The following is a 24297-nucleotide window of genomic DNA, read 5'->3' as shown; positions in this document are numbered from 1 at the left end:
GGGTCAGAGGGACCTTGGTGTACATGTACATAATTCCCTGAAGGCAGCAGAACAGGTAGATAAGGTGGTTAAAAAGGCTTATGGGATACTTGCCTTCATTAGCAGAGGCATAGAATATAAGAGCAGGGAGGTTATGATGGAGCTGTACAAAACGCTGGTGAGGCCACAGCTGGAGTACTGTGTGCAGTTCTGGTCGCCTCACTATAGGAAGGATGTGATTGCTTTGGAGAGGGTGCAGAGAAGATTCACCAGGATGTTACCTGGGATGGAGCGCCTCAGCTATGAAGAGAGACTGGACAAGCTGGGGTTGTTTTCCTTGGAGCAAAGAAGGCTGAGGGGGGACCTGATTGAGGTGTACAAAATGATGAGGGGCATAGATAGGGTAGATAAAGAGGAACTTTTCCCCTTAGTAGGGGGGTCAATAACAAGGGGGCACAGATTCAGGGTAAGGGGCAGGAGATTTAGAGGGGATTTGAGGAGGAACTTTTTCACCCAGAGGGTGGTTGGAAGCTGGAACTCACTGCCTGAAAGGGTGGTAGAGGCAGGAACCCTCACAACATTCAAGAAGCATTTGGATGAGCACTTGAAATGCCATTGCATACAAGGCTATGGACCAAATGCTGGAAAATGGGATTAGACTGGACAGGGAGGGATGGGCGGCGCAGACACGATGGGCCGAAGGGCCTCTTTCTGTGCTGTAAAACTCTATGACTCTATGACTTGCTGAACCATCAGGGAGCCTTTTTTTTATAAAAAGAATATAACAGAGAATGTGGTATTATAGTTAGAGATAACAGCAGGAAAAAAAAAAGAAACACCAGAACTCCTGATGGCATATAGATTAAGCTGTTGAAAGTCAAAAGAGACAGCAAAGGTTTCAACCACAACTTTATAATCCTTCTGAAATATGACATTTGTGCTCTTGGATGATTGGAGAGTAGCTAATGTAACACCTTTATTCAAGAAGGGAGAGAAGGATGAACTGGGTAACTATAGACCATTTAGTATATCAGTTGTTGGCAAACTCCTTTAATCCATAATTCGAGATAAAATTAGTGAGCATTTAGAAATGCATGAGTTAGTCAAGGCCAGCCAACTTAGATTTGTTAAATGCAACTTATGCTTAAAGAATTTGTGTTTTGAAGTGACCAACTGGATAAAGGAAATGCAGTCAATGTAGTGTATATAAATTTTCATAAGGCCCTCGATAAGGTGCTTCACAAGAGTCTTGTTAGAAAGATTCAGGCCTATGGTATGAAAAAATGTAGCAGCTGGATAGAAACTTGGTTGACAGTCAGGAAACAAAAAGGTAGCAAATACATATTGCTTGGATTAGAGAAGGGTTGGAAATCGTGTATCCCAATACACCATTTAGAATAGTTAGGGAAGGTAGGACCACTCAGTGATAATAGAGATAATGCTAGGTCCACTTTTGTTCTTGCTATATATAGATGGTTTGAACTTGGGTACAGGGAACACAATCTCAAAATTCACCAATGGCACAGAAATTGGGGGAGGACCTCAACAGACTTCAGGAAAACAGCCAGGTTTGTGGAATGGCCTGATATAATTTAAAGTGGATAAATGTGAAGTCACACATTTTGGAAGGAAAAATAAGGAATGAGTATATACTCAATGGTAAGATGTTGAAGGGTGTGTGTGAACAAAGAGACCTAGGGATTCAAATACATAATTCCCTGAAAGTGTGACTGCAGGTAGATAAAGCCATTTTGAATTTTATAAATAAAGGGTATTGGGTACATGAATAAATAAGTAATAATATATTTGTACAAAAAAATGGTTAGACCACAGTTAGAGTACTCTGTGCAGTTTTGTTGCTCCATTCCAGAAAGGACATTATAACCACTGAGAATGTAGAGCACAGATTCACTAGGATGCTGCCAGGGATGGGAAACTGTCATTTTAGGGAGACAACAATTGCTGAACTCCACACCTGCAACTAGTGAAATCACTGTTGGTATAATGTTTGGTGGATATTTATTGTCCAGCTAATATCAAAAAATTATCAGTGATTTTACAATGATAATCTAATGTGGAATGCAGTTCCTCATGGTGGGACATCCTATAATTTACAGAAAGGACGCTGACAAATTGGAAATTTGGAAGTTCACTCACCTGACAAGATATCAAAGGGAAAAATCCTGAACTATAAGTTACATATACTGGAAAACCTCCACCGCCTTAAAATTCTACTTCTATATTATGCTGTCTGTTTATACATCCCACCATTTGTACCATATTTTATTATCCAATAATTCTCACTTTGTGTTAGTCTAAATTAGCCCAGTGGCAATACACCAGGGAGTAGCAAGTTGACTCTAATTCCCAAAGTGTCAAGTCATCAGTTATTTAAGACAGAAAGGTCTATTTTGGGCCGACCGTTAGAAGGGCACTGAGTTAACCCAATGCCACCAGAACAAAAACATCACAAGTGCTCTCCTTAGGAGGAGGAGGGCACCACTAGCCTAACTTGTCCATTCAAACTAAGGTACGTACAAATAAAATAATGCAAAAATCATAATCCAGTTTGTTTTGTCAATAATACAATTAATGTCCTGCAGTGACATTCGGCTGCAGAAGACCTCAAGCATACCAGCGGACACCGCAGGATCCCTCTCCAGGGCCACCAGGGATCAAACTGTGAAAGAGGGGCAAGCAGTCGGAGCAACCCTCTCCGCGGATCTGAGACATCCTGAACCTATCAATGACGGTTTTGACCAAGCCCAAGCAGACCCACCAGAAGGTCCTCCAATCTGCCCCTACGTACCAGGTGGCCAAAGATCACCGTGTGTGATGGACTCAAATTTAGCTAGAAGTCGAGGGGCAGCCCTCGAAATAGTAAACAAGGGGCTGCAATCTTGGACGCTGCAACTAAATATGAAAAACATTTTCTGCCAGGCCGCAGAATGTACACACAGCCCAGTTGTCTATAAAAGTGGCTTAGGAGGACATCGTCGGCTATTGACACCTCTGTCCAACACTCTCCATCCCAGGTCCCCAATGATGCAGGGCAGGATCCCCGAATGTAAGGTTTCCATTGTGGACATTTGCCTCCACCAGTTGGCAAGATATTTCACTATGGCGTGTCGAGAAATGCAGGAAAGAAACAGAAGAGACAATTAAAAATAATAACATTTAAATTTCTTGTGCACCTCCTAGTAGCCAGTTGTAGTGCAAAAACTGACAAAGGTATGGGAGTAGGCCACCTTGTACATGGCATTAGAGAAAAGCTGTAATGAAGTATTCTTTGTTTTTAAAGTAAGCAACCTCCAGCACCGACAATTACTGTTGCTACAAAGTGCTCACAAGTATTAATTTACTACATAAAACTTGCTATCATTTAAAATACTTTTCATCTCCTCCTTTCCAAGTATTTCTGCAGCATTAAGATTCCACTTAAATACATGTTTAAATCAAGTACTTCAGTTCAATCCTGCAAACTTAAATAACGGTACAGCCTTTCCAGAACATGCCAATGTTTATAATAAATCAGCATTTTCGTGGAGAACCCAAGATCATAGCGTAAAGAATAGAATTTTGCAGAACAGAGGGAGGCCATTTGGCCCTATGGGTATTTGCTAGCTCTCCGAAAGAACCACTTTCCCTGCCCTTTTCCTAAATCCTTTCCAATTTTTCTTTTATTGATTTGCAACCACTGCTTCCGGTAGGATATTCCATGCCCCAACAATGCTCTGCATAAAAATTCTCCTACCCCCCTCTTTGTTCTATTGATAATCTGAAATTAGTGCCTCCATTACCAATGGAAAGGGTGAGGGTGGGCAGTGGGAAATTATTTGATTGCTCTAACCAACTGAATGGTCCCTTACTGTGCTGCAAACTCCTATAGTTCGAAGCTTCCCCCAATGGCTTTCTGTAACTGACCAAAAGGAGGTGCATGATAGCGGTGCGGGGTGACTCCTTGTGAGTGTATGTGGCTCCCCTCATCCCCATTATACAGGAAATTGCTATGCAGAATATCACTTCATTGAATAGCCTGTTGGTACTCTGAGCTGCACAATCAAGCTCAAATAGTTAACTGCCCGACTGGAAAACAGGATCAAACATCCTTGATACAATGAAGAAAAAAATAAGTGAAATTGCATTCATATAGTGCTTTTCACATCCCCAGAATGTCCCAAAGCACTCCACAAACAATTAATTTTGAAGTGTAGTCATTCTTGTGGCGTAGGCAAACAATGCAGCCAATTTGTAGACAAGGCGCTATGAACAGTAAATTACATATATGGCCAGTTAATCTGTTTAGGAATTTTTTTGTGTTGTTTAGTTTCTCAACTATTAACAAACAAGATCTTTTTGCTGTGAAAAGTCCTGAACGGTTGGACCGAAACATCAAAGAGAAAGGCAAAAATTGTTTTCCCCACCACCATACATAGCTAGCATTAGAACCCACATTTACTCAACAACCACAAAACAGACTTGTTGGAATGTTTTAATGGAATTTTGTTCAATCAATTGCCTATGAAAATTAAAGTGATCAAACTAATGTACAAATTATAGACCGACTTCACCAAATTCACCAAAACATCTCTATATAATTGCAGAAAACCACTGGCATCAAGACCGTTAACACTTCAAGATTCAGATGGTCCTGTGGTATAGTAAACATTTTTTAGTTCCATTATTATCCACATATGTAAGGAGAATGGCACTCTTTAATGTACTCTTAAAAGTATATTTATATTATGTACAGTTTATTGGACAATAAGGTTCCCAAAAAGTTAAGTATCAAATATTTTAATGGAAACAGAACTCTACAAATCTATTTTAAAATGTAAATTAACAGCAAAAGCCCTCATGTTGCATCCTCTTCAGAAATATTTATATCAGGGCGTGTGCAGAAAATGTTTCCCGAAAACAGATACATAATGACACTGAACAGTAGCAATTGTTTACATTATTTTTTTTTAAATGACAAACTCCCGTATAAACGCCTGACCAATAATACCATTCAGTCAAGAACCTATCACCAGAATCACAAGCTGAATATAAATTCTATTTTCTTTCCATTGATTATAAAGTTCTACTAAAACAATAGAATCATAAAATGCATAATGCAAGACTTATAATAAATATGAATTTCCAACATTTGCATTTTTTTTCTTATGAATAAAGTAATTTGTTTTTGTTCGTGAGCAAAGCCACGAGCGGTCAACTCGTAAAATAAAAACACTTCTTCCAAGACCAAAAGCATTGCATCAACCGGAATACGGCGACTGATCACTCAACCCAATCAAAGTGCATCGCCACACTGCAATACATGAGCTGCTGCCCGACTAGATCACTTGTGAACCGAAAGTCAGCGAATATAACTTATCTTGACAAGGCCCCGGGCCGCAGGCGGACACATCCTCACCATGGTGATCTGAATTACTCATTTCATCCTGACTACTTACTCACCTATCGAGCGGTTGCGCTGCAACAGCCGTGAGATCCGCGCCGCCTGACATTTTCCAGGAATCCGCTACCTTTGTGTGTTCACTGGTTTATTTAAGGAGGTTCATGTGCAGGCTTGAACTAGGCCTCGCCTCTGGCCTAAGCCACCCCCGCGATCTGCTCGAAATGTCTCGGCGAACAATAAAAAAACTCTCGGTGCGAACAAGCCTGGAGGGAGGGGGAGCTGAAGAACAGCGCCAGGAGAAACGCTCTTAACTTACAGCCCCACACACCATTAAACTTTTTTTTCCAACCCCCCCCCCTCAACACCTCCCTCTTGTACAATGCGCCGATTTTAAAACGTGTGTTTGTTTCAAAAACACAAAATTACGACTTCCGAGCTGCGGCCTCCATTCACCGACTGTGAGGTAATAATAGCGCTGGGCCAAGCGGAAATGCGCGCTCCGCCACACGCGATGCGGAGGAGTCCACGCCGCTGGGCACGCTGGGAGATGTAGTTCCATTCTCGCCCATAACACCGCCCGCAGCCGCGCAACGCCGGCCCGCCGAGAACTGCATTTGCCGCAATGCACCGCTTCGCCCCATTCACCTGTGCACGCGCACGGAGGGGACTCCACAGTCTGGGTTTGCTTGGTCCATGGCTAGTTGGGTAAAACGTTTGGAAGTTTGCATTGCGCACCAGAAAAGAATTGGCATATTTTCCTTACAAACTATTTCAAGGGTTCACACTAAGGTAACATTGTTTTTGGTTGTCAAGGCAAGATTGGGAATCTATAAGCAAGCGACTGTTAGATCCAAAAATTACCTTTTTAAAGGATAAAACAACATATAATCTAAGTAAATAGAAGGATGTATGAACCAGATGTTAATTATAGCGCAAAATATTAAAGGCTGTACTTTGTTAGCTTTCCACTATCCTAACAGAATGAATCAATCAATCATGTCATTAAGCATATTATTGATAATAGATACGTTTCTTGTGACCTTGACCATTGCAAGGGCCCAAATTGACCTTTCCATTATAAAACACTGCTGTATAACAGCTTGCGAATCGGGCAAATATGTTTTCATTGGTTAATGTATTTGATATTTCTTCTTTTATTTATATATAAATACAGATTGTTTAGGTTGATCGATTAACTTAAATTACTATTTTGCCTGTCATTTACTCGTAAAGCTGACCGTTTTGCTTTCCTTATTTTTACTAAATAAAAATAAACATTATTAGACTATATGTTTGGGTAACAATACAGTCTTTGAAAGCGCGTTTGGCATTTACGCCCTTCAGTTTGAGAGAAACCCGTTTTTGATTTTCCCGTATGGTGTTTAAAATAATACAATACAATAATACTCTATTTCTTGGTGAACGCTCGCCATTTCTTATTCTCTCTGTTGCTATATAAAAATGATGATGAAACTGGCAATATATGATATGAACGTGGATACGAGTTGACTATGACCTTGAGGCTCTGGTTTTGGTGACAATAGAATTAATTGTTTTGTTAAAAATGCACGTGCAAACTTGACATATGTTAACCTGAGAACATTTTAATTTGATTGTTGGTTTGTACGACTGTCAGATTAAAGACTCGAGTCGAGATCGTCACGCGTGGCATCATAAAATGCTTTACAGTATTGCAGATATTGTCACTTTGGTGTCGGTCTTTTTTTCTGAAATTGTCCATAGAAAGTGAAATTATGAGTTGTCCAATCGTCGTTTGGCTTGTAATAACATGCAAACCAAGGAGCCATTTTATGAAATAAGCCATTAGTTATTGTGGATAAATGGCGTAAATATACTGCATGAGAAAACGGCGATATGCAAGAGCTTTCGGGATATTTTAAGATGTCATTGCGCCCGGTGCTAGAAACATAATTCGTGTCAACAATATTGCAGACGGGAAAAATGGACAAGGTCACAAGTTACGTGTCAAATGTGGTTCTGTTTCTTTTAAGGGTGGTTTAACCCAGCTATTTTGTAATAAAATCGTGTTTGAAACGAATCGCCTACTCATTTTAAGGTTTGAAGTTAATTTCGTGCAAAACAGATGCTTGTTTACTTAAATTAGGCAGGCTGTTTGTTCATCCCTCCCTTCCCCCCCCCCCCCAAGTGTGTTAGGGACTTGAAATAAAATGCAGTATGGTGCCCACAGCTGTAACACCAGATATTTTATTTTAGATTGACTGTGCTCCAGTGACACAAATCCATCCGCTGGACTGTAAATTTAATGTTAGGTCTTTTAAATGATTGTGTTTTTTAAATTTTAAAATACATTTTAACCTTCTGAAGGACGCTGCACTATTTATTGACGTATGTAAATTAGCAAAGGGCTTTGAAAGCTCTTGAACAGGAACAAGAATCAGTTTCACATTGCGGGTGAGAGCTGAAGTTCCGGTGTAAAGAAAGACGTGGCGAAATTGGTGAATATCTGTGCCCGCATCCCAAATCTCTCATTCTGAGGGGAAACCAGAACACGAAAGGGTGAAGCTGCTACTCATTCTTTAAAAAGAGAAGAACTATTAATATTGCCTTCCCCCGCCCCCACCACCACCCCTCTGCTAAATGGGGGATTACAGATTTGCTTTACAGTCACCTAGCAATAATACAGGATTTTCGCCAGCGGTGAAGTACCAGAACACAGCTAATAATAACGCGTCTTTGTTTTTTCCTGTTTCAGCTACGCAAACCATGCAGGATGATTTACTGATGGACAAAAGCAAACCCCAGCAGCTTTCGCCAAGGTCAGAGCAAAGCACCGAAGCCGCCGACACCCCCAAATCAGAAGAGAGCTCCGTGAGTATAAACACCCCGGTTTCTGCCCAGAATAAAGAGAAAGCGCAGATGGAATCGCCAATTTTGCCCGGCTTGAGCTTTCAACCCCAGGAGCCTGGTACCTCCTTGTCCCCTTCGTTCAGTACGTGGTCGACAGGCACCACCAACACCGTAGATGACAGTTTTTTCCAAGGGATCCCGCCCGTGAACGGGACGATGCTGTTCCAAAATTTCACTCACGTCAACCCGGTTTTCGGTGGCACCTTCTCGCCTCAGATGGGTCTGGCTCAGCAGACACAGCACCACCAACAAGCCCAGCAACAGCAGCAGAGGAGATCGCCCGTCAGCCCGCAGGCTCCCTTCGCCCAACGCAGCGCCTACAGCCACCAGCCCATCATGACAAGCAAGCCCTCCTCGGCTTGGAACAACCACCAGAATACGACCTGGAGCACTGCCCCCAACCCTTGGAGCGGGCTGCAAGCCAGGGATCCCCGGCGAACCGTCGGGGTGCCGTCCCCCCTCAACCCCATCTCTCCGCTAAAGAAACCCTTCTCCAGCAACGTGATCGCCCCTCCTAAATTCCCTCGGACTGCACCCACACTAACTCCCAAGTCTTGGATGGACGACAACGCCTTTAGGACGGACAACAGCAACGGCATGTTGCAATTTCAGGTACAGTAATCCGACCTCGAATATTTCATTCATACCAAATGTACAAAAGACGCAGTAGGACATGACCTTCACAGCCATATTGTAGTGCCATCTTTAATGGGGCTTGACATTGCAGTGCAAATATCACATCTGTTACTTTCGGCTAGTCAATTGCACAGCTCAACCTAAATACATCTTCAGTAGATGAGAATAATAGATCATGTCCTTGTCACTGTCCAACACGAAGAATCTCTGTAGGCCCCCCTTTTTTTATAAAAAAAAAAAAAAATTGGCTGGAAACAGTGGGCCCAGCTGGCCTCAATACTGGTTTTTAATTTATACAACATTTTCATTATGTTGCCGTATAATTTTTGCTTCAACGCTAAAATTGAGATTATCCCTGCCGTTGTTCATTGGCTGATTGTAAATGTGTTCAACTGGATATTTATTATGATTTTAAGAAAAAAGAAAACAGTAGCTGGGCTGCCTATATTTAGAACCATTAACTATAGACAAGACCGTCATCCAGTAGGCCTCCACAGTGGTCAGCCAAGATTACAATTATTGAAGAATCTCTACAGCGTTTATTTTTGTCTAATTGTTAAATTTAGCATTATTGGGATAACTCGCCCTTCATCTTTTTAAGGCCGCTTTGCTGGACAATTGTTTTGACGTCAAACATTTAGAGGTGGAGCAAAATGCCATCATCATACACTATTCCAGTTGCCATAAAGCGCAGATGTACAGTCATTTCTATGCTACACATATTTACTGTAAATATTTGCACAGTGTGAAGAGAAATATTCAGCATTAAACTGAGCTTAAAAAATACGAAGATGCTTCCTTTGTTCATCCTACCCTCTATTATTGGAGCTGTGTATATTGTATGACTTGTCCTTGTATATGCACCAATTTCCAGCTTTCTACATTTAATTTTTTTTTAAAGTGACACAACAGCTGGTTCAGAAGTTAAAATTTTGCTGGGACAAAATCCTTTACTGTAACTTCATATAGAATCAAAGTCTTGAAATTAATAGCAAATTGTGGAGAGATTGACACCCTGCACCATTGCGCAGAACCTGAACAAATAAGTCGAATTCTGCATTGCATGCACTTGTTAATGGAGCATGCAGCAGGAAAAGAACAATTTAAGTGGCCCCAGGGATGCGATGTTATATGGATATACCCAAATAATCCTAATAAATAAAAATCAACGATTACTTATGGGAATTTTCTATGGTGGTAAAATGTAATCTATTGACAAAACACATTCTTAATTCCTAGATGCTGACGTATGTTTCATTATTTGCATATAATCTTTGTGATATGACCGAATGCTAAACATCCATTTTTATCATTGGATTCCAAATGTTCAGTGTTCTTGTATAAAAATCAGTCTGAAAACACTGGAAATGAGAGGTTCAGCCCTGTTCAGTTTTGCGATAGCAAGCCCTAAAATAATGCTGATGCAGTTCATACGGCCTGTAGTGGTGGATTTTGTTATGTATGTGACCTTGATAAATTATCTCAATGGTTATCATCACCTTCACTATATTCTATCAGGGTCATCTGAAATGCAAGTCATGGTTGCAATTTTCGCTTAGAGTGGCATATCAGTAAGTAGTGTTAAACCGTATGTGTTGATGTACAAAGCCTGTTCTGCTCAGTGATGTGAAATGGAGGATGAGGAAATGGAGACCATGTATCATTGTTACAGTTGCGTGGAAGTTTACCACATGCTGATTAATTTTTGTAATTAAGAAATGCAGTGCAAGGTCTAGTTTGCTGTTTTTTGTTCACCTGTGGTAATCCATTCTCCAATTAAAAGCCTACATATTCTGACATTGTATGTGTGTTGAAATACATCCATAATATTGTGCAAAATTAAGACTTTTGTCTGGCAGCTTTTAAGTGAATGTTCAATTACTGAAGTAATCAAATATGCATATTTATAATATGATACAACTTGACTTATTAATGTAGTCGATATGGAATTAACCCAAGGTGGCTGAGATTGCTTTAAGCTGGTACAGAACATTGCCTCTGAATGGGACTGTATAATTCAGGGCGTTTACTGCAACAGTGTTCCTCTTAGAACAGGATCTGAATGACGAGATTAAATGAGGTGTATTGCTGGGTTAACCAGTTGGTCAATTTTTGGTAGATTTAGTATTTGAATTGACCTAGCTGTGAAGTCTATTTGCAAATGCAGTAATTGCATATCCTTAATGCATCTGATAAGCTATGAAAACGATCTATTTGAGGTGACCAGCCAGAAGTAAGTCATGGATACTTTACTTCCTAATGGAATGCTTGGTGTAGCGATGTATAATCATCAAAAAAAAATCTGAGTTTAGAAGCATCAAATGACATAAACTGAGAGGTTATGAATTGTCAATTGTGTGGGTTTATGAATGTCATTTGAATGAAAAATTGGAGTTGTAGGGATTTACATTTTTGTGCGTGTGTATATATAATTACCCATGGGGTTGCTCAGTAGGTTAAAATATATGAAGGTTTTTAATATACAAGGTGATGATGGCCACCGGATTAGAAAACTTGCTCCACAAAGCCACCTAGTGACCACCGCCTGCAACAACATTGGGACAGGTGACAGCAAAATTGAATGGGAATTGTTGACACAGCAATTTATAATGTAAAAAGTTGAGACAAAATCATGACCAAAAATGGTGACTACAAGAAGTAAAGTTTGTAAATGGGAAATGCATGCCCCACACCCCTGTTCACAACTTTCTGTCGCCCCATCCATGCATACGTACATATATGCACCAGCAGATCTTTCTCTCTGTTGCTCACAGTGATTCAGAAGTTTTTTTAAACCAGAAGTGTTATGCTAAGTAGTATTGCTAGGTGCATTAACTTTGCATTTGGCAAAACCCTGGGACCTATACGTAATGGGAAAGAGGGCCAGGCCTTGGAAGTACTGGGTTGGGGTCCCGGGCCTAGCTGCATTTTGATGCAGGTCCCAATAACACTAAATAGGAAGGCTCTAAGAACTCTTGGGCAGGTCCTAACATTTGGGATAACCGGCTGAGGGATTCAAGGGAAACTTCGGATTGAGGGGAGATCTGGGAAGGGAGGATCCTGGGATCTAGCAGGACCGAGATGGGGATTTTGGAGCATGGAGGGGGAGGCTGGAGTCCAGCTGAATTGTGGAATTCTAGGTTCTGGAAGTTGTGAGGAGGGGGGTGCTGGAGAATAAGGGCAAATTGCCATCATCCCCTTTTGCTTACCAGGCCCCAACACGGAAGTGATCCTGCACTTCAACCTCCTCCCCATATCCATCCATAGCCCCTTTTTTGACCCCTAGGTATCCCCTTACCACAACTGTCCCATGCTCAATTGGTTCATTTAGAATCAGTCTTGCTGCTCTTTCCTGTAACCTTTCTAATGCGTTTATCTTCGTATAGGACGTCACTAAAAACACAATAGTAACTGTTGTCTAACTGGTGCATTGTAAAGCCTTAAGGCAGGGCTGCTTAAAAATTTAATACTGAAGAGACAGTAAAATAAATAGTATACTGTCAAAAAACCATGAGCTTTTTTGTAAAAAAAAACATAATTTGTTCAGATATTCTCTCTATAGGGACACCATGCAAGAAAACTTGAAACCAATGTGGCTTTTTTGCTTTGCAGCCAACCATGTACTTGAAATCCTGTCCCCAATGCGCTTTTACTCTTCCTCACCTTTCTCTTTACCTTCCTTTCTCTTTCTATTCAGAGTCTTCCCCCCCCCCCCCCCCCCTCTCTGGAGCACATGCTCAGCAGACCCCCTGGCATGACACTGTGTTAAACTTGGCACCCTCAGCTCCTCCGTGTCTCCCTTCTACTCTTGGTTGCTCCACCTACCTTCTCGGCGGCTCCTCCACCCCTCCTTTCTCTTTCCTTCCCCCCGCGACCCCCCCACTAACCACATTTTTCTGGGCTCCTTCTCCTACCCCCCAACCCTGGCTCTTTGCTACGAACCTCGCTGACTCCCTCAACTCCTGTTCCTCTTTCCTGCTCTCTCTGCAGCTCTTCCTCATCCCACTCCTGTCCTGTCAACTCTTGCTCTCTTGGCCTATCATCTCCTCCCCCCGCCCCTCCTGGGCTCGGTGGTGGCTCCTCCCTCTCGCCATGCTCACTCTCGTGCATGCTCCCTCTTTTTCTCTCTCTCGTGCCCCTTCCCCCTTTGCCCTCTTGCACCCCTACCTTTCCAATTCTCTGCCTCAAGCCTCACTTGTGTAATCTCTTGTGCACTCGCTTTCTCCTCTGTGTTCACTTGCACTCTCCCTCACTTCCTCCTTGTGCTGCTTTTCCCCATAAGCACTTTGTCTGCCCACACTCCCCATGTGCTCGCTTCCTCCCTCCACGTGCCTGCTTCCTCTCCCCACTATGCACATGCACTGTCTCTCCGCTCGCAACTCCTCGCTTGCCATCCAAATGTGCTGATGCTATATTCCCATACACCCTCTCTCCTGCTGTCCATGCATATTTTTTGTCACTCCCTCTTTCCTTCTGCTCACACTTGTGCACACATGCTCTTTTCTTGTGTTTCTCGCGCTCCATTAGTCTTAAGCGCGCGCGCTGTGTTTTGCATGCTGTCCATCCTCCCCCACAGTGTCTCACCCTGCCCTATCCTTTCCCCTCTCGTTTGTGTGTGCTTTCTCCCTTGCGCTCTGTATCTGCTGTGCTCCCTTCCTCATTCTCTTGTACACTTGTGTGTGTGCCCTTTCTTGCTTTGTAGCTAGATTACAGTCCCAACTTCCTCCACTCTCATACTCTTTGACATACTCTATCCCTCTCGTGCGTCCTCTCCTTTCTCTTCCTCCCTCCTATTTGTGCTTGTGCACTCTCTCTATCATGCCTCTCTCTCACTGCCTTGTGTGCATACTCTCTGTCTCTTGCTTGTGTTCTCACCACCCTCCCTAGCTCATGCACTTACTCTTCTATCTCTCTTATGCTTTTTTTTCTATCACTCCTCTTGCTTATGCGCTCTCTCATTCTTGCAACAATACAAAATGATTTCAGCCACTGGGTCACCAAGTATTTTTCAAAAAACAAGTGTAGCCTTCAGAGTTTGATGTTTTGGGATGACAAATGACTTGGAGTGGATTAGTAATCATTCCATCAGGAGGACTTGTCTTGAAATAGTTACGTGGTTACATTTACCACATAAATACTGCAGAACATTAGCAGTAACATTTTCTGTAACGTGATTTTGTAGTGATACCCTAGTATTCATGTCACTGGAGTTGATGCTGGAGTCACTTTAAATACACATTCACAATTGCCATACAGGTGGATAACTAATGAATTTTATATGTTAGTTGTGCTGTAGTTTAGAAGACTTCAGATTCCTTTTTACAGTTCTGATCTAGAACTGTTGAGCCATTCTGTATTCTTGTGAATCATTTACAGAATAGTGTTTAGTGTTAGATCAGAGTAAGCCTTTCCATCTTTCTTTAATCCAGGAAAAATATGTTCCACTAAAAAAACAAAAACAAGCTAAACACTGATGAGACACCATGGATGAATAAAGCCGTAAGGGAAAAATTGAGGGTAAGGAAAGCGGCATATATTAAGTACATGGACAGCAGGGGAGAGCATGATCAGCGAGAATACGAAGAGATTAGGAGAGAAGTCAAAAAACAATTTGGAAGGCAAAGAGGAACTACGAAATTAAATTATCAAGGAACATAAAGCAAAATAGTAAAATATTTTACAGGCACATAAATAAAAAAAAGGTTGGGATGGGAATAGGACCACTAAGGGATGGACAGAATAATACCACAGGCAGCAATAGAGATATGGCAGAAATATTAAATAATTACTTCGCTTCAGTATTTACCAGGGAGAATAAAACAGGCGGACATGACATTGGATGATGAGATTAGTAATGAGATAATTGCATTTAAAATAAAGAGGAGATATATTAAATAAACTAATCAAACTCAAAGAGGATAAAACCCCTGGTCCGGACGGATTACATCCGCGTATTTTAAAAGAATCTAGGGAGGAGATAGCAGAGGCATTACTACATATATTTAATAATTTGTTAGAACAAGGTGTAGTGCCAGAGGACTGGTGGATAGCTAACATAATACCTACATTTAAGAAGGGAGGTAGTACATGTCCAGGGAATTATAGACCAGTCAGCTTAACATCGGTGGTAGGAAAAATAATGGAATCCCTACTAAAGGAGAAAATAGAAGAACATCAAGAAATCAAAAATATAATAATAAATAGCATGGATTTCAAAAGGGAAAGTCTTGCTTGACCAACCTCATTGAATTTTTTGAAGTGGTAACAGAGAGTAGATAAGGGTAAGGCCTTCGATAAGGTACCATATAATAGACTAATGAATAAGGTCAGCGAATGTGGAGTCAGGGGACAAGTAGCAGAATGGATAGCTAGCTGGCTTCAAGACAGAAAGCAGAAAGAGCAGGAGTAAAGGGTAGTTATTCAAAGTGGCAGAAGGTGGGAAGTGGTGTTTCACGAGGATCAGTGCTGGGACCATTGTTAACAATTTATATCAATGATTTAGACTTTGGAATCAAACACTATTTCTAAATGTGTGGATGACACCAAATTGTGTGCGGGGGGAGAGGGATAGTTAATACTGAGAAGGACTGCAACAAATTATAGGAAGACATTAATAAACTTGCAGACTGGGCACATAATTGGCAAATGTGTGTCTGAAACTGTGTCACCATCATTATTCCAACTTAGAGAGAGGTTCTGAATAGGTGTCCTTGAAATTAAACATGTTTAAGCAGAGCATGTATTTTTAAGCAGACCTTTAAGCCACACCAAGTACTATTGCAGATATCTTCAGAAAGGAAAAGAATATACAAATTAATTAATCTCTCTATTTCTGGATTATCACTTAAACTCAGTATCCACGGTATGGTCTCCCCATGTGATGTTCTAGGTATGAAGTTTTCATAATGGGTTGGTCTTGAGAAGACCTTTAAGAAAATCTAATTAGCATTTTCTGTTGGTTGAAACTGGGATCGGTATCATTAGTTCATGTAATGTATTCAGATACATTGGTTTATTTAATACAAATTGGATAAATACAGATTTGAACAATTTCTCATGTAACTGATATGTCAGTTTTCTGAATCCGACTGCCTAAATTTTTATTAGTGTGTGCGTGTCAAATATTCAATATTTCTGGCTCAACACATATGCCACCCTTGCAGATAGTCATTTGTGTTAAAAACATTAATTATTTCCAGAGTCCTGCTCAAGTTCTTTCCTTCTCTTAACTGGTGCCATGGGAGATCATTTGTACAATTTGTTTACCGGATCTCCTGTGGTCTTACCCGAGAGTGGCTTGGAGAATGGTTGGGATGTCTAGCTGCCAAAGTGACCTATTCCCAAGGCCACTGTTCTAAATTGATAAACCCAGGTAATTTGTGTTTTCTTATAAACCGCTGAAGTCACTCAAATGGCAGGAGTAACCACTGGTAAATTGCAGGCTCCAGGTCAATAACCGGTTTTGTAAAAAAAATTGTTTTGCATGTAATGTGTTGCCTCGCATGTGGAACAGGTGCACAAGGCACAAGCTCAAGGCTTTTAATTATATTAGCAGATCTCTGTGGCGTTGCTCATGGTGAGCCAGGTGTTAACTGCTGCAAAGGCTTGGGGATGATGGGGTGAGGGATGCATAACTGCATTGACAGAATTTGGAAACCGGTTTGTAAGAGATCTCCCCAGCGCAAGTATTTTTCTAGGAACCAATCAAAAAATAGTTAGACTTAAACAAACATATTTCTGCAATAGTGCAATATGGGGAACACCTCTTCACTATCTGTTTACTGTTTGTCTTTTACTATCTCTTAACATCTGTTTATATGAATAGTCGTTGTGATAGAGTTCTTAGACTATAAAAGAAGGAAAGGTAGCATCTATTATCATTTAGAGTATATTACAAATATGAGGGTTACATTTTGAAACCTTTGAATATAACTTCAAGCATTTTTTCCAGGGACATTACCTCGCAAAATTGAATGTTACCTTTTGAGGCTTTAGACAAAAAAAAAATTAATTGTCTTTAAAAAATGGTTTCTCATGGGTTTGAGGGGCTGAGGGATGCTTGTTAATTTTCCATTGGAGGGGTGAGTCTCTCAAAAGGTAAGTCCTCGCATGATCTGTTAATGGCCCGGTCTGCTGTTGGTTGTAAAAGAAGCTTTAAGTACAGGTTAATTTAATGTTATATTACATACCTTATTTTCAGTCATAAGTTTTCATGGAGAAGGCAAGATGATGGGTGCCATCATAAAATATTTCAAGTCATTTGATTTGCTCACTTTCTCTTTGCTATTAGTTGCATTCCCATTCATTTATGATTTGTTGCTGTTTTGTGCATGAAATTTGTCAATGGAGTGTGACAAATTTGTATAACCTGACAGATAAAAGGAAATGAATGCAGTTGTACCTCCTTATTTTGTTACTAGATCTCATGGCGGTGCTTATAGTGGGTCAGGACACGCTATTACAATAGAGCTGTTATGCTATGTAACGCACAATAGAGCAGTTATGCTATGTAACGCACAATGTGTTTATCGGAGTCATGACTTGCATTAACTGCACATGTCAAATTCTATTATTACGTGGTATTCTGGAAATTTAGCCAGTGTTTTAGGAATTTAAGTTCTGTAATTCTGTCCAATTTTCTATGGCAATCAGATTGGCCATAATTTATAATATATTTCTTTAGGTATTTAATTTTTATTTCCTTTTTAAAGCTGAGGATACATAGTGTGTAAAATATACCAGATTGGAGGTCTAGGGAGAAAAATTCGGTTGCTTTGCGCCTCCCGTTAGCGCTAATGGGGCGCAAAGCAGCTAGCACCCTGGCGCAGCGATGTTTGCACCGCTTGCGAAATTGACCAGACATTTTGCGGTGGCGCTAAACACTACCGCCATGATCTCCTGCACCCGCAGATCGTGACGTCAGTCGAGCGTGCAACGCCCTGGACCGGATATTGAGTGGCGCTGCCTACCGCTAGCAACAACAGGTTGAGGGGAGCGTTTTGCAGTCGGGAAGGGACTGAGGGAGCGCTATTTAAAGGCGACCGCTTCCTGCCTTTTCTTGTCGGTGACATTTTTGCACCACGCATAGAGAGAGAGAGAGAGACTTCTGGAGAGATTCAACGCTGTGTGAAGAAGTTTTGGGTACTGAGCAGCACTTTGCAGATTCATTTTGATTTGACCTTCCTTGCATTGATTTAGAAGAGACTATGGGGGCTGCACTCCGCTCTTTCCCTGGGCGCCTCCATTGTTCTTTCCAGCAGATTTGATGTACAGGTCTCTCCATGCCGCGATTCAAGCAGGGTATGGATGGAGAGCAAGATCGACCCTCCCCTTTAAGAACTGGCCGGCACCAGTGTGTCTGTGTTCCATTGCTAACTGACATCACATGAGCTTCGCCAGCGCTCTGCAGTAGCGCCTCAGCGTTGGTGCCTTATGAGAGGTGTGTAGCGCCTGATTTAGCGCTCCGATCACCTCCAGAGGCGATAGAAGCCAAGTTTGCAGTTGGAGGTGATAATTAGCGCCAGGCGCTAAACTTTGCACCCAGCCGATAATTGCGCCCCAAATGGGGCGATACTGAATACCCCTAGTGTTTAGCAGATCTGTGCAAGGGCGAAAATCAAGGAGTTTAACAGCATTTGTGTGTGGGGTGGGGGGGGTAGAAATTCCAAACTTTGGTACCACTAGGGATAGTCCCGACATTAGGTAGAACTGTGGTTTTTAGTTTTCCCTCCATTGTAATAGGGTCTTTGTGCTTAGCAACGCAAGAGGGGATCCTGGAGTGTGGCAGCACTGAAAGAACAGTCTGGAAGTTTGCAGCACTAGGTAGGGAGAACCAGGGATTTGGCGGAGGGTAGACTGTGCGGTTTGACTGCTGAGGGATTCCTAGGGTCTGGCAGCAGTGGGGGGCAGTCTGGAAGTTCAGCTTTATGAATGTACAAGATCTCCTTCGAGATACTGAATTAAGTGATCTTTGGTCCTGGAAAATTAATACTGTTTTCCTTAGATTACTATAAATATAAAGATTCCACTCTTTGCCACCGCGACTTTGGAATGGTAAATAAACATACTGATTTTAATAAACAAATTGCATAAATAACAAAAAAGTATAACCTGGCATTAAAAAGTTCACGTGTTGTGTAGTTGCCATTTTATTTTGAGAGTCCTGTATTTTTACTTTCAACCAGCAAACTTCTCTCAGCAGTTTTTGCATCTCTTGTAAAGTTTGTCGAGTAGCAAGTAGCATTCTCTGTGAATGGCTAGTCTTGCTGTCATTAAGAAACATTTCCAGTATTTATTTCCGGAATACATTTACCTCTGGTAAAAGTCCCAATGTGTTTTATGTTAAAAAAGCGGTTTACGTTAACAAGCTTTTCTACAAGTAAATTCAATTTTCACATGCTTCTGGGTTTTTCTACTGAACTGGAAGGAGAGCTATGGGGTTTACAACAGCAGATCTCCTGTTAATGGCCTGTCTTGCTAATTTCTAACATTTACCTCGAAGAGTTCATTTACCTGAGATAATCCCAAAATTCATATTTTACATCGCATAGAATTATGTAGAAATTACAATACTGCGACCAATCCTTGTTTATTCTCCACATGAGCAGTGGTCCTAATCCCATGTGCCCATCTTGTTCCCATATCTCTCTTCCTCCAACCACCTATCTAACCTATTCTTAAAGGTTGACATGGTCTCTGCCTGAATCACTAACTCCAGCAGTGCATTCCATAGCCTCACAGCACTCTGGGCGAAAAAAGTTTCTCTCGCTCCCTGTCCTTCATCTCTTGGTTAATCTTGTGTATATACGTCTCCTCCTTCTAGACTCTTCAAACACTGGAAACAAATGAACAATAGACTTTTTCACTAAGGAAAAAATAAACATTTCAGTGAACAAACTTTAATTTTTATTTTTGTAGTTATAAACAATAGGAGGTGCAATTTCTCATTTGTTTGTGTCTCTTGCTGTCTAAGGTAATATTAAGCAGTTCATAATTAATGATAGCAATTGATAATTTAAATTAACCTGAGGAGAAGAAATAGAAAATTAGTTCACGAGCTTGTTTGGAAATTAGTTGGGAAAATAAAAGAACTCATTGTGTTACGTGATGAGGAAAGACGCAGCCTTCCACTTGCAATCCTACTGATGCATGGTGCGGACCGGGACCTTGTGCACACTGCACATGCTCAGTCTAGATCATCTTCCTTCAGCTGGCAGCTAGCTATGTGGAGAGATAGGAACTTCAAGTCCAGGAATATTAGAGTGACTTAGGCCTGCAGTTAAAAACTTAAATGAAAGTTCCCTGATACAAAATACATTTTGATAAGTATGTTTATATTATTGTGATATATAATTTTTTAGGGTTTGATTATGTTAGAAACCTTATTTTTAGGCTGAATTCAGGAGATTGACAGGGGAAAAAATAAGGAACAAAAATATTTTCAAAAATGGTTGGGCAATTTGTGTCACTTGCTCTTTCACTTTTTCAAGATAATTCCATATTACTGAATTACAACAAATTTGCGTATCGGCCAATCAACTGAAATAAATTTGCATATGGGGGGGGGGGGCGCGGGGCGGTTTGGTTGGTCCTGCATGTGAGTGTGTCTTCAACTTGTACATTGAAAGAATTATCTTGTTGCATGCTTGGAAATTCTGCATGGGCTCAGACTGCAGCATCCAGGGAATTGCAGGGAAAGATTGATAGCTGAAAGGGGGAACATGCATTGCAAGCCCAGGCTTTTGAGAGAGGTCGAGACACAAAAAACAGTTCTATGGATAAATTTAATGTTGTGAAACCTGTTGTTTGTGAATTTATTTAATTTAATTTAAAAGGCCTTTTTGGACATTAGAAATTTTAGTCCCGGGGAAAAACATAACTGATGAAAGGGATGGATTTTTTTAATGCTTTGACAGGTTGCACTTATCTCTTAAATTAAAAGATTGTGGATTGAAATTCCACCTCCGATCTTGGTATATAATCTAGGCTGAGAGTGCTGCATTGCCAAAGGTGCCATCTTTCAGTTTCCCTGCTGAAGTGGGTGTAATGGATCTTATGGCACTATTTCAAGAAGAGCAGGCAGTTCTCCTGATGTCCTGGCTAACGTTTCTCCCTCAACCAACACCAAAAACTAATTATTTGATCATTCATTCATTTGCTGCTTGTGGGGCTTTGCTGTGTGCAAATTGGTTGCCACATTTGCCTGCATAACAACAGTGACTGCACTTGAAATGTAATTCAATGGCCCGTATTTTCCGACCCCCACGAGCTGTGTACGCACCCGTAGAGGCCTCGCAAGTGCCGGTTTCAGGCATGCGAAGTGCATGCGCTGAAAACTGGCACTTCTGATCTGTCAAAAATCCTCTTGACAGATCCTCCGCCTGCCCTGGAGAAGGGCCTCTGCGGGTGGAGAGTTCCACTTTCTGCAGAACCTCCACCCGCTGAAATTCCTTAAAAATCTTATGCCTGGTAAAAGCAGGCATAAGGCCTGCTTTTACCAGCATAAGAGTTTTAAAAAGTTTTCACTCACCGTTTTAAAAGTATTTTTAAATTATAAATAAGTTTATTTTTAACCCCATAACAAACTTTAATTTTTTTCAAAAAAATTATTTTTTGTTTAAAATATTTAATTTCATGTAATTTTAACTAATTTTAAAAACACTTTATATAAAAAAAAAAAAAATTATTATTTAATGTTTTTAGTGTGGTTTTTGAGTGACCCCATTCATACTTTTGACAGGTCCATCCGGAGAGGCCTGTCAAAAGTGTGAAGGGGGATTCCCTTTAATTGGTTCCCGATGGCCCACGTGATCCCAGGGACGCTTGCGAACCGCCTGCACCCCTGGGATACCTGGGCCTCTGCGCGTGCACACCAGGAGAGGCCCAGGAGCGGGAGTGTCGGGACCTACGGAGCCAGCAGGTAAGTGCATAGATTCTTTCCAGATCTGAGGCATCCACATGCAGGAAGCCTCCGATCGGAAAATCTGGACCATTAATTGTAAAAGAAGTTTAGGACATCCTGAGAATGTGATAAGGTGCTACATAAATGCTTGCTCCCTTCCTCCTTTCCTTACAGCTAGCTGCCTGTTCTCAAACAAATTAATGAGTATCTACCAATTACTAAATTTACTTGTTACCCAGTCAGCTGGAGGAAATTTGTTTGGTTGATAAACAAATTTATTCCGTATCAACTGCAACAAATTTGATTGTGACACAGAAGTGTGACATTAAAAAGAAGTTTTTTACGCTTAAATAATTAAGGAAATGAATACATACAAAAGAAGAAATTGAAATAGTGAGAAATCTAGCGCTGAGGAAGTGTGACAGCCTCTTTGTGTCCTCCTTTTACCCAAGCATTTCCTTGGAGTTTGCGGTAGTTAGAGCTGGGTGAAATCTTCACCATATCCTCAATTTGTTTGTGCGACAAACTTGCACTTAAAATAGAAAAATACTTATAACACAACTGTTCAGCATTTTGATTCTGTGACAGTCTAATAAAAAACAGTTCTGATATGCAAACAAACCAAAAGGAATTGTTATTCATGACATTGATAACTGGTAACAATGAGCCAAACAGTTAGAGAAAGGTGCTTGTGGATTGTTTGTGTAATATGTTATAAATCCATTGAGATTTCAATTATGTACGACTCATGTTTTAAGACAAAATTTCTCATGCAAAATGTTAAGTCTTCCATCAAGCATATTGGGAACAAAGTCCGAGGTGAATCGAATAGGTTTATATTGAAATGTTTCAGAAGTATGAACCCATTAAACCCACTCTTGCTCAAAGTCAGAACTGTTGCTTCTACCCAAATGAAGCTAGTTAGACCCTCCCACCATGTTTTTATTGTAAAGTTATGAATACTAAAATCCCCATCTTCATTCGCTAAAATGGACCACTAGTGGTGAACTGAAATACTGTAGATTAAAATATAATCAGTATCCAGACAATTTTCTTGAAGTATTCTGTAGATTATCTTTCCAGGTGATAAATTCTTCAGGTGGATCTTGCAGTATAATGTTAAGCCGTAAAATAACATCATATTGTAATTTTTCGAATCATTAGGCCATTCATTTTCCCAATCAATTTCAGATTTTTAAAGGTACCCACAATTAATGAGTATGCCTCATTTTTTTGGTAGACTGGTGTCCTTCTGATTATAAACAAATTTGAATTAAATTAAAATGATATCTTAAATGTGAGAATAAGCAAAGCAAATTATTTACAAGATAAGAAAAAGCTAACTCTTTATGTTAACTGACTCGGAAAATGGTATAAAGTTTTTAAAGTCTGAAAATGGGAAGCCTGTACAAATTGTTTAGCTCTTTTATGGAAATAACCTAAAATTAATATTCCATTCTGTATCCAGCCCTGGCACCTTGATGTGTCTAGATGTACACATTTGCAAAATGCAATGTGGATTTCGGCTGCGACACTTCTGACTCACTGCCATGCTCGCTGTGGCTTATTCTATTTCGGAAACTAGGAGATTTTGGCGTAAGTTAGTGCACAAAACGGCAAAATTTACGACGTAAGTCGCCGATCTCGCCGTTGCAGGAAATTCTGGGCCATTGTTGCATCTAATCTAGTTTGTGACTATATCACAAATTAAGTATCGCCCACAAACCATCCTGGTTGTTTGGAGCCACTCAAAAAAAATTACTTTCACTAAGCACACTCAAACTTTCCAAATCTTTTCAGTAATCCTGTGCATCCCTTGCATACCTTAACCTCTGACTCACCATGAGCAATGCCACAGGAGATCTGCTTATAACTTTTTTTAAATCCTTCTGATTTGTGGCTTAACTCTTCCATTATTAACCTCTTAATTGTCCATAAATTGACAAATTAGAATTTTGTTTCAAATGAGATAATACACCATTCTGTATATAATGGCTTAAGAGCTAGAAGATTACAGGTACTAATGAATTAAATGAAACTACAATGCACTTTTAATTCATTTAGTGTCAATGGTGTATTTCATCAACTTGGATTACAACTCTGTTTTAATTAAGTTAATTTATCTTGGTGTTCTCAGTCACTATGTGTAGTGTATTAAGCTGGGCCTTTCTTCAAAAAATAAAATAATTTTGCTAATATAGGGTGCCCCATTACTCTTTAGAAACATGCTATGAGAGTGGCTGGGGAAGGGATCAAGAATCTTGAATATGATTTTGGTCATGCATAGATTTGTACCATTCTACTGCCTTATTCTGTTCAAGTTATCACCCTGCACTGCAGATGCATAGCTAGAAGTCTCTTAATTAATAGTTTAAGATGTCTGTTTTGAAGAAAGTATATGAGCATGTGTGGTCAGCAGTTTTGGAGCTTGCTAACGTCACCACATTCCTGCATCAGCCATGAGATTTGTACACTCATAAAATGGAGCTCA

General features: G+C 40.6%; 2 protein-coding genes across 5 annotated transcripts in view; one reads left to right on the top strand and one right to left on the bottom strand.

Annotated features, from left to right (window-relative positions):
- Positions 1-5892, bottom strand: part of marchf5 (membrane-associated ring finger (C3HC4) 5) — a 103139-nt gene extending 97247 nt beyond the window's left edge. Inside the window, exon 1 of one of the 2 annotated variants that reach the window (XM_085994776.1) lies at positions 5440-5892. In XM_085994776.1, coding sequence (XP_085850902.1) covers positions 5440-5489 — 50 coding nt within the window. In that variant the 5' untranslated portion in view covers positions 5490-5892. The remainder of the gene's footprint in view (positions 1-5439) is intronic. The other variant, XM_085994774.1, reaches the window with a different exon arrangement.
- A 62-nt stretch (positions 5893-5954) lies between these two features.
- The window catches only part of LOC147113551 (cytoplasmic polyadenylation element-binding protein 3-like), a 63496-nt gene continuing 45153 nt past the window's right edge, over positions 5955-24297 (top strand). Inside the window, exons 1-2 of one of the 3 annotated variants that reach the window (XM_085994772.1) lie at positions 5955-6169; positions 8115-8881. In XM_085994772.1, coding sequence (XP_085850898.1) covers positions 8126-8881 — 756 coding nt within the window. In that variant the 5' untranslated portion in view covers positions 5955-6169; positions 8115-8125. Of the gene's footprint in view, positions 6170-7054; positions 7359-7382; positions 7919-8114; positions 8882-24297 lie in introns of those variants that run through there. The other 2 variants (XM_085994771.1, XM_085994773.1) reach the window with 2 other exon arrangements.

This window comes from Somniosus microcephalus, chromosome 8 (genome assembly GCF_052327205.1).
Source record: "Somniosus microcephalus isolate GS21.2 chromosome 8, FLI_Smic_1.0, whole genome shotgun sequence".
In the NCBI taxonomy this organism is placed as follows: Eukaryota; Metazoa; Chordata; class Chondrichthyes; order Squaliformes; family Somniosidae; genus Somniosus; species Somniosus microcephalus.
This window is presented reverse-complemented; position numbering and strand designations above follow the sequence as displayed.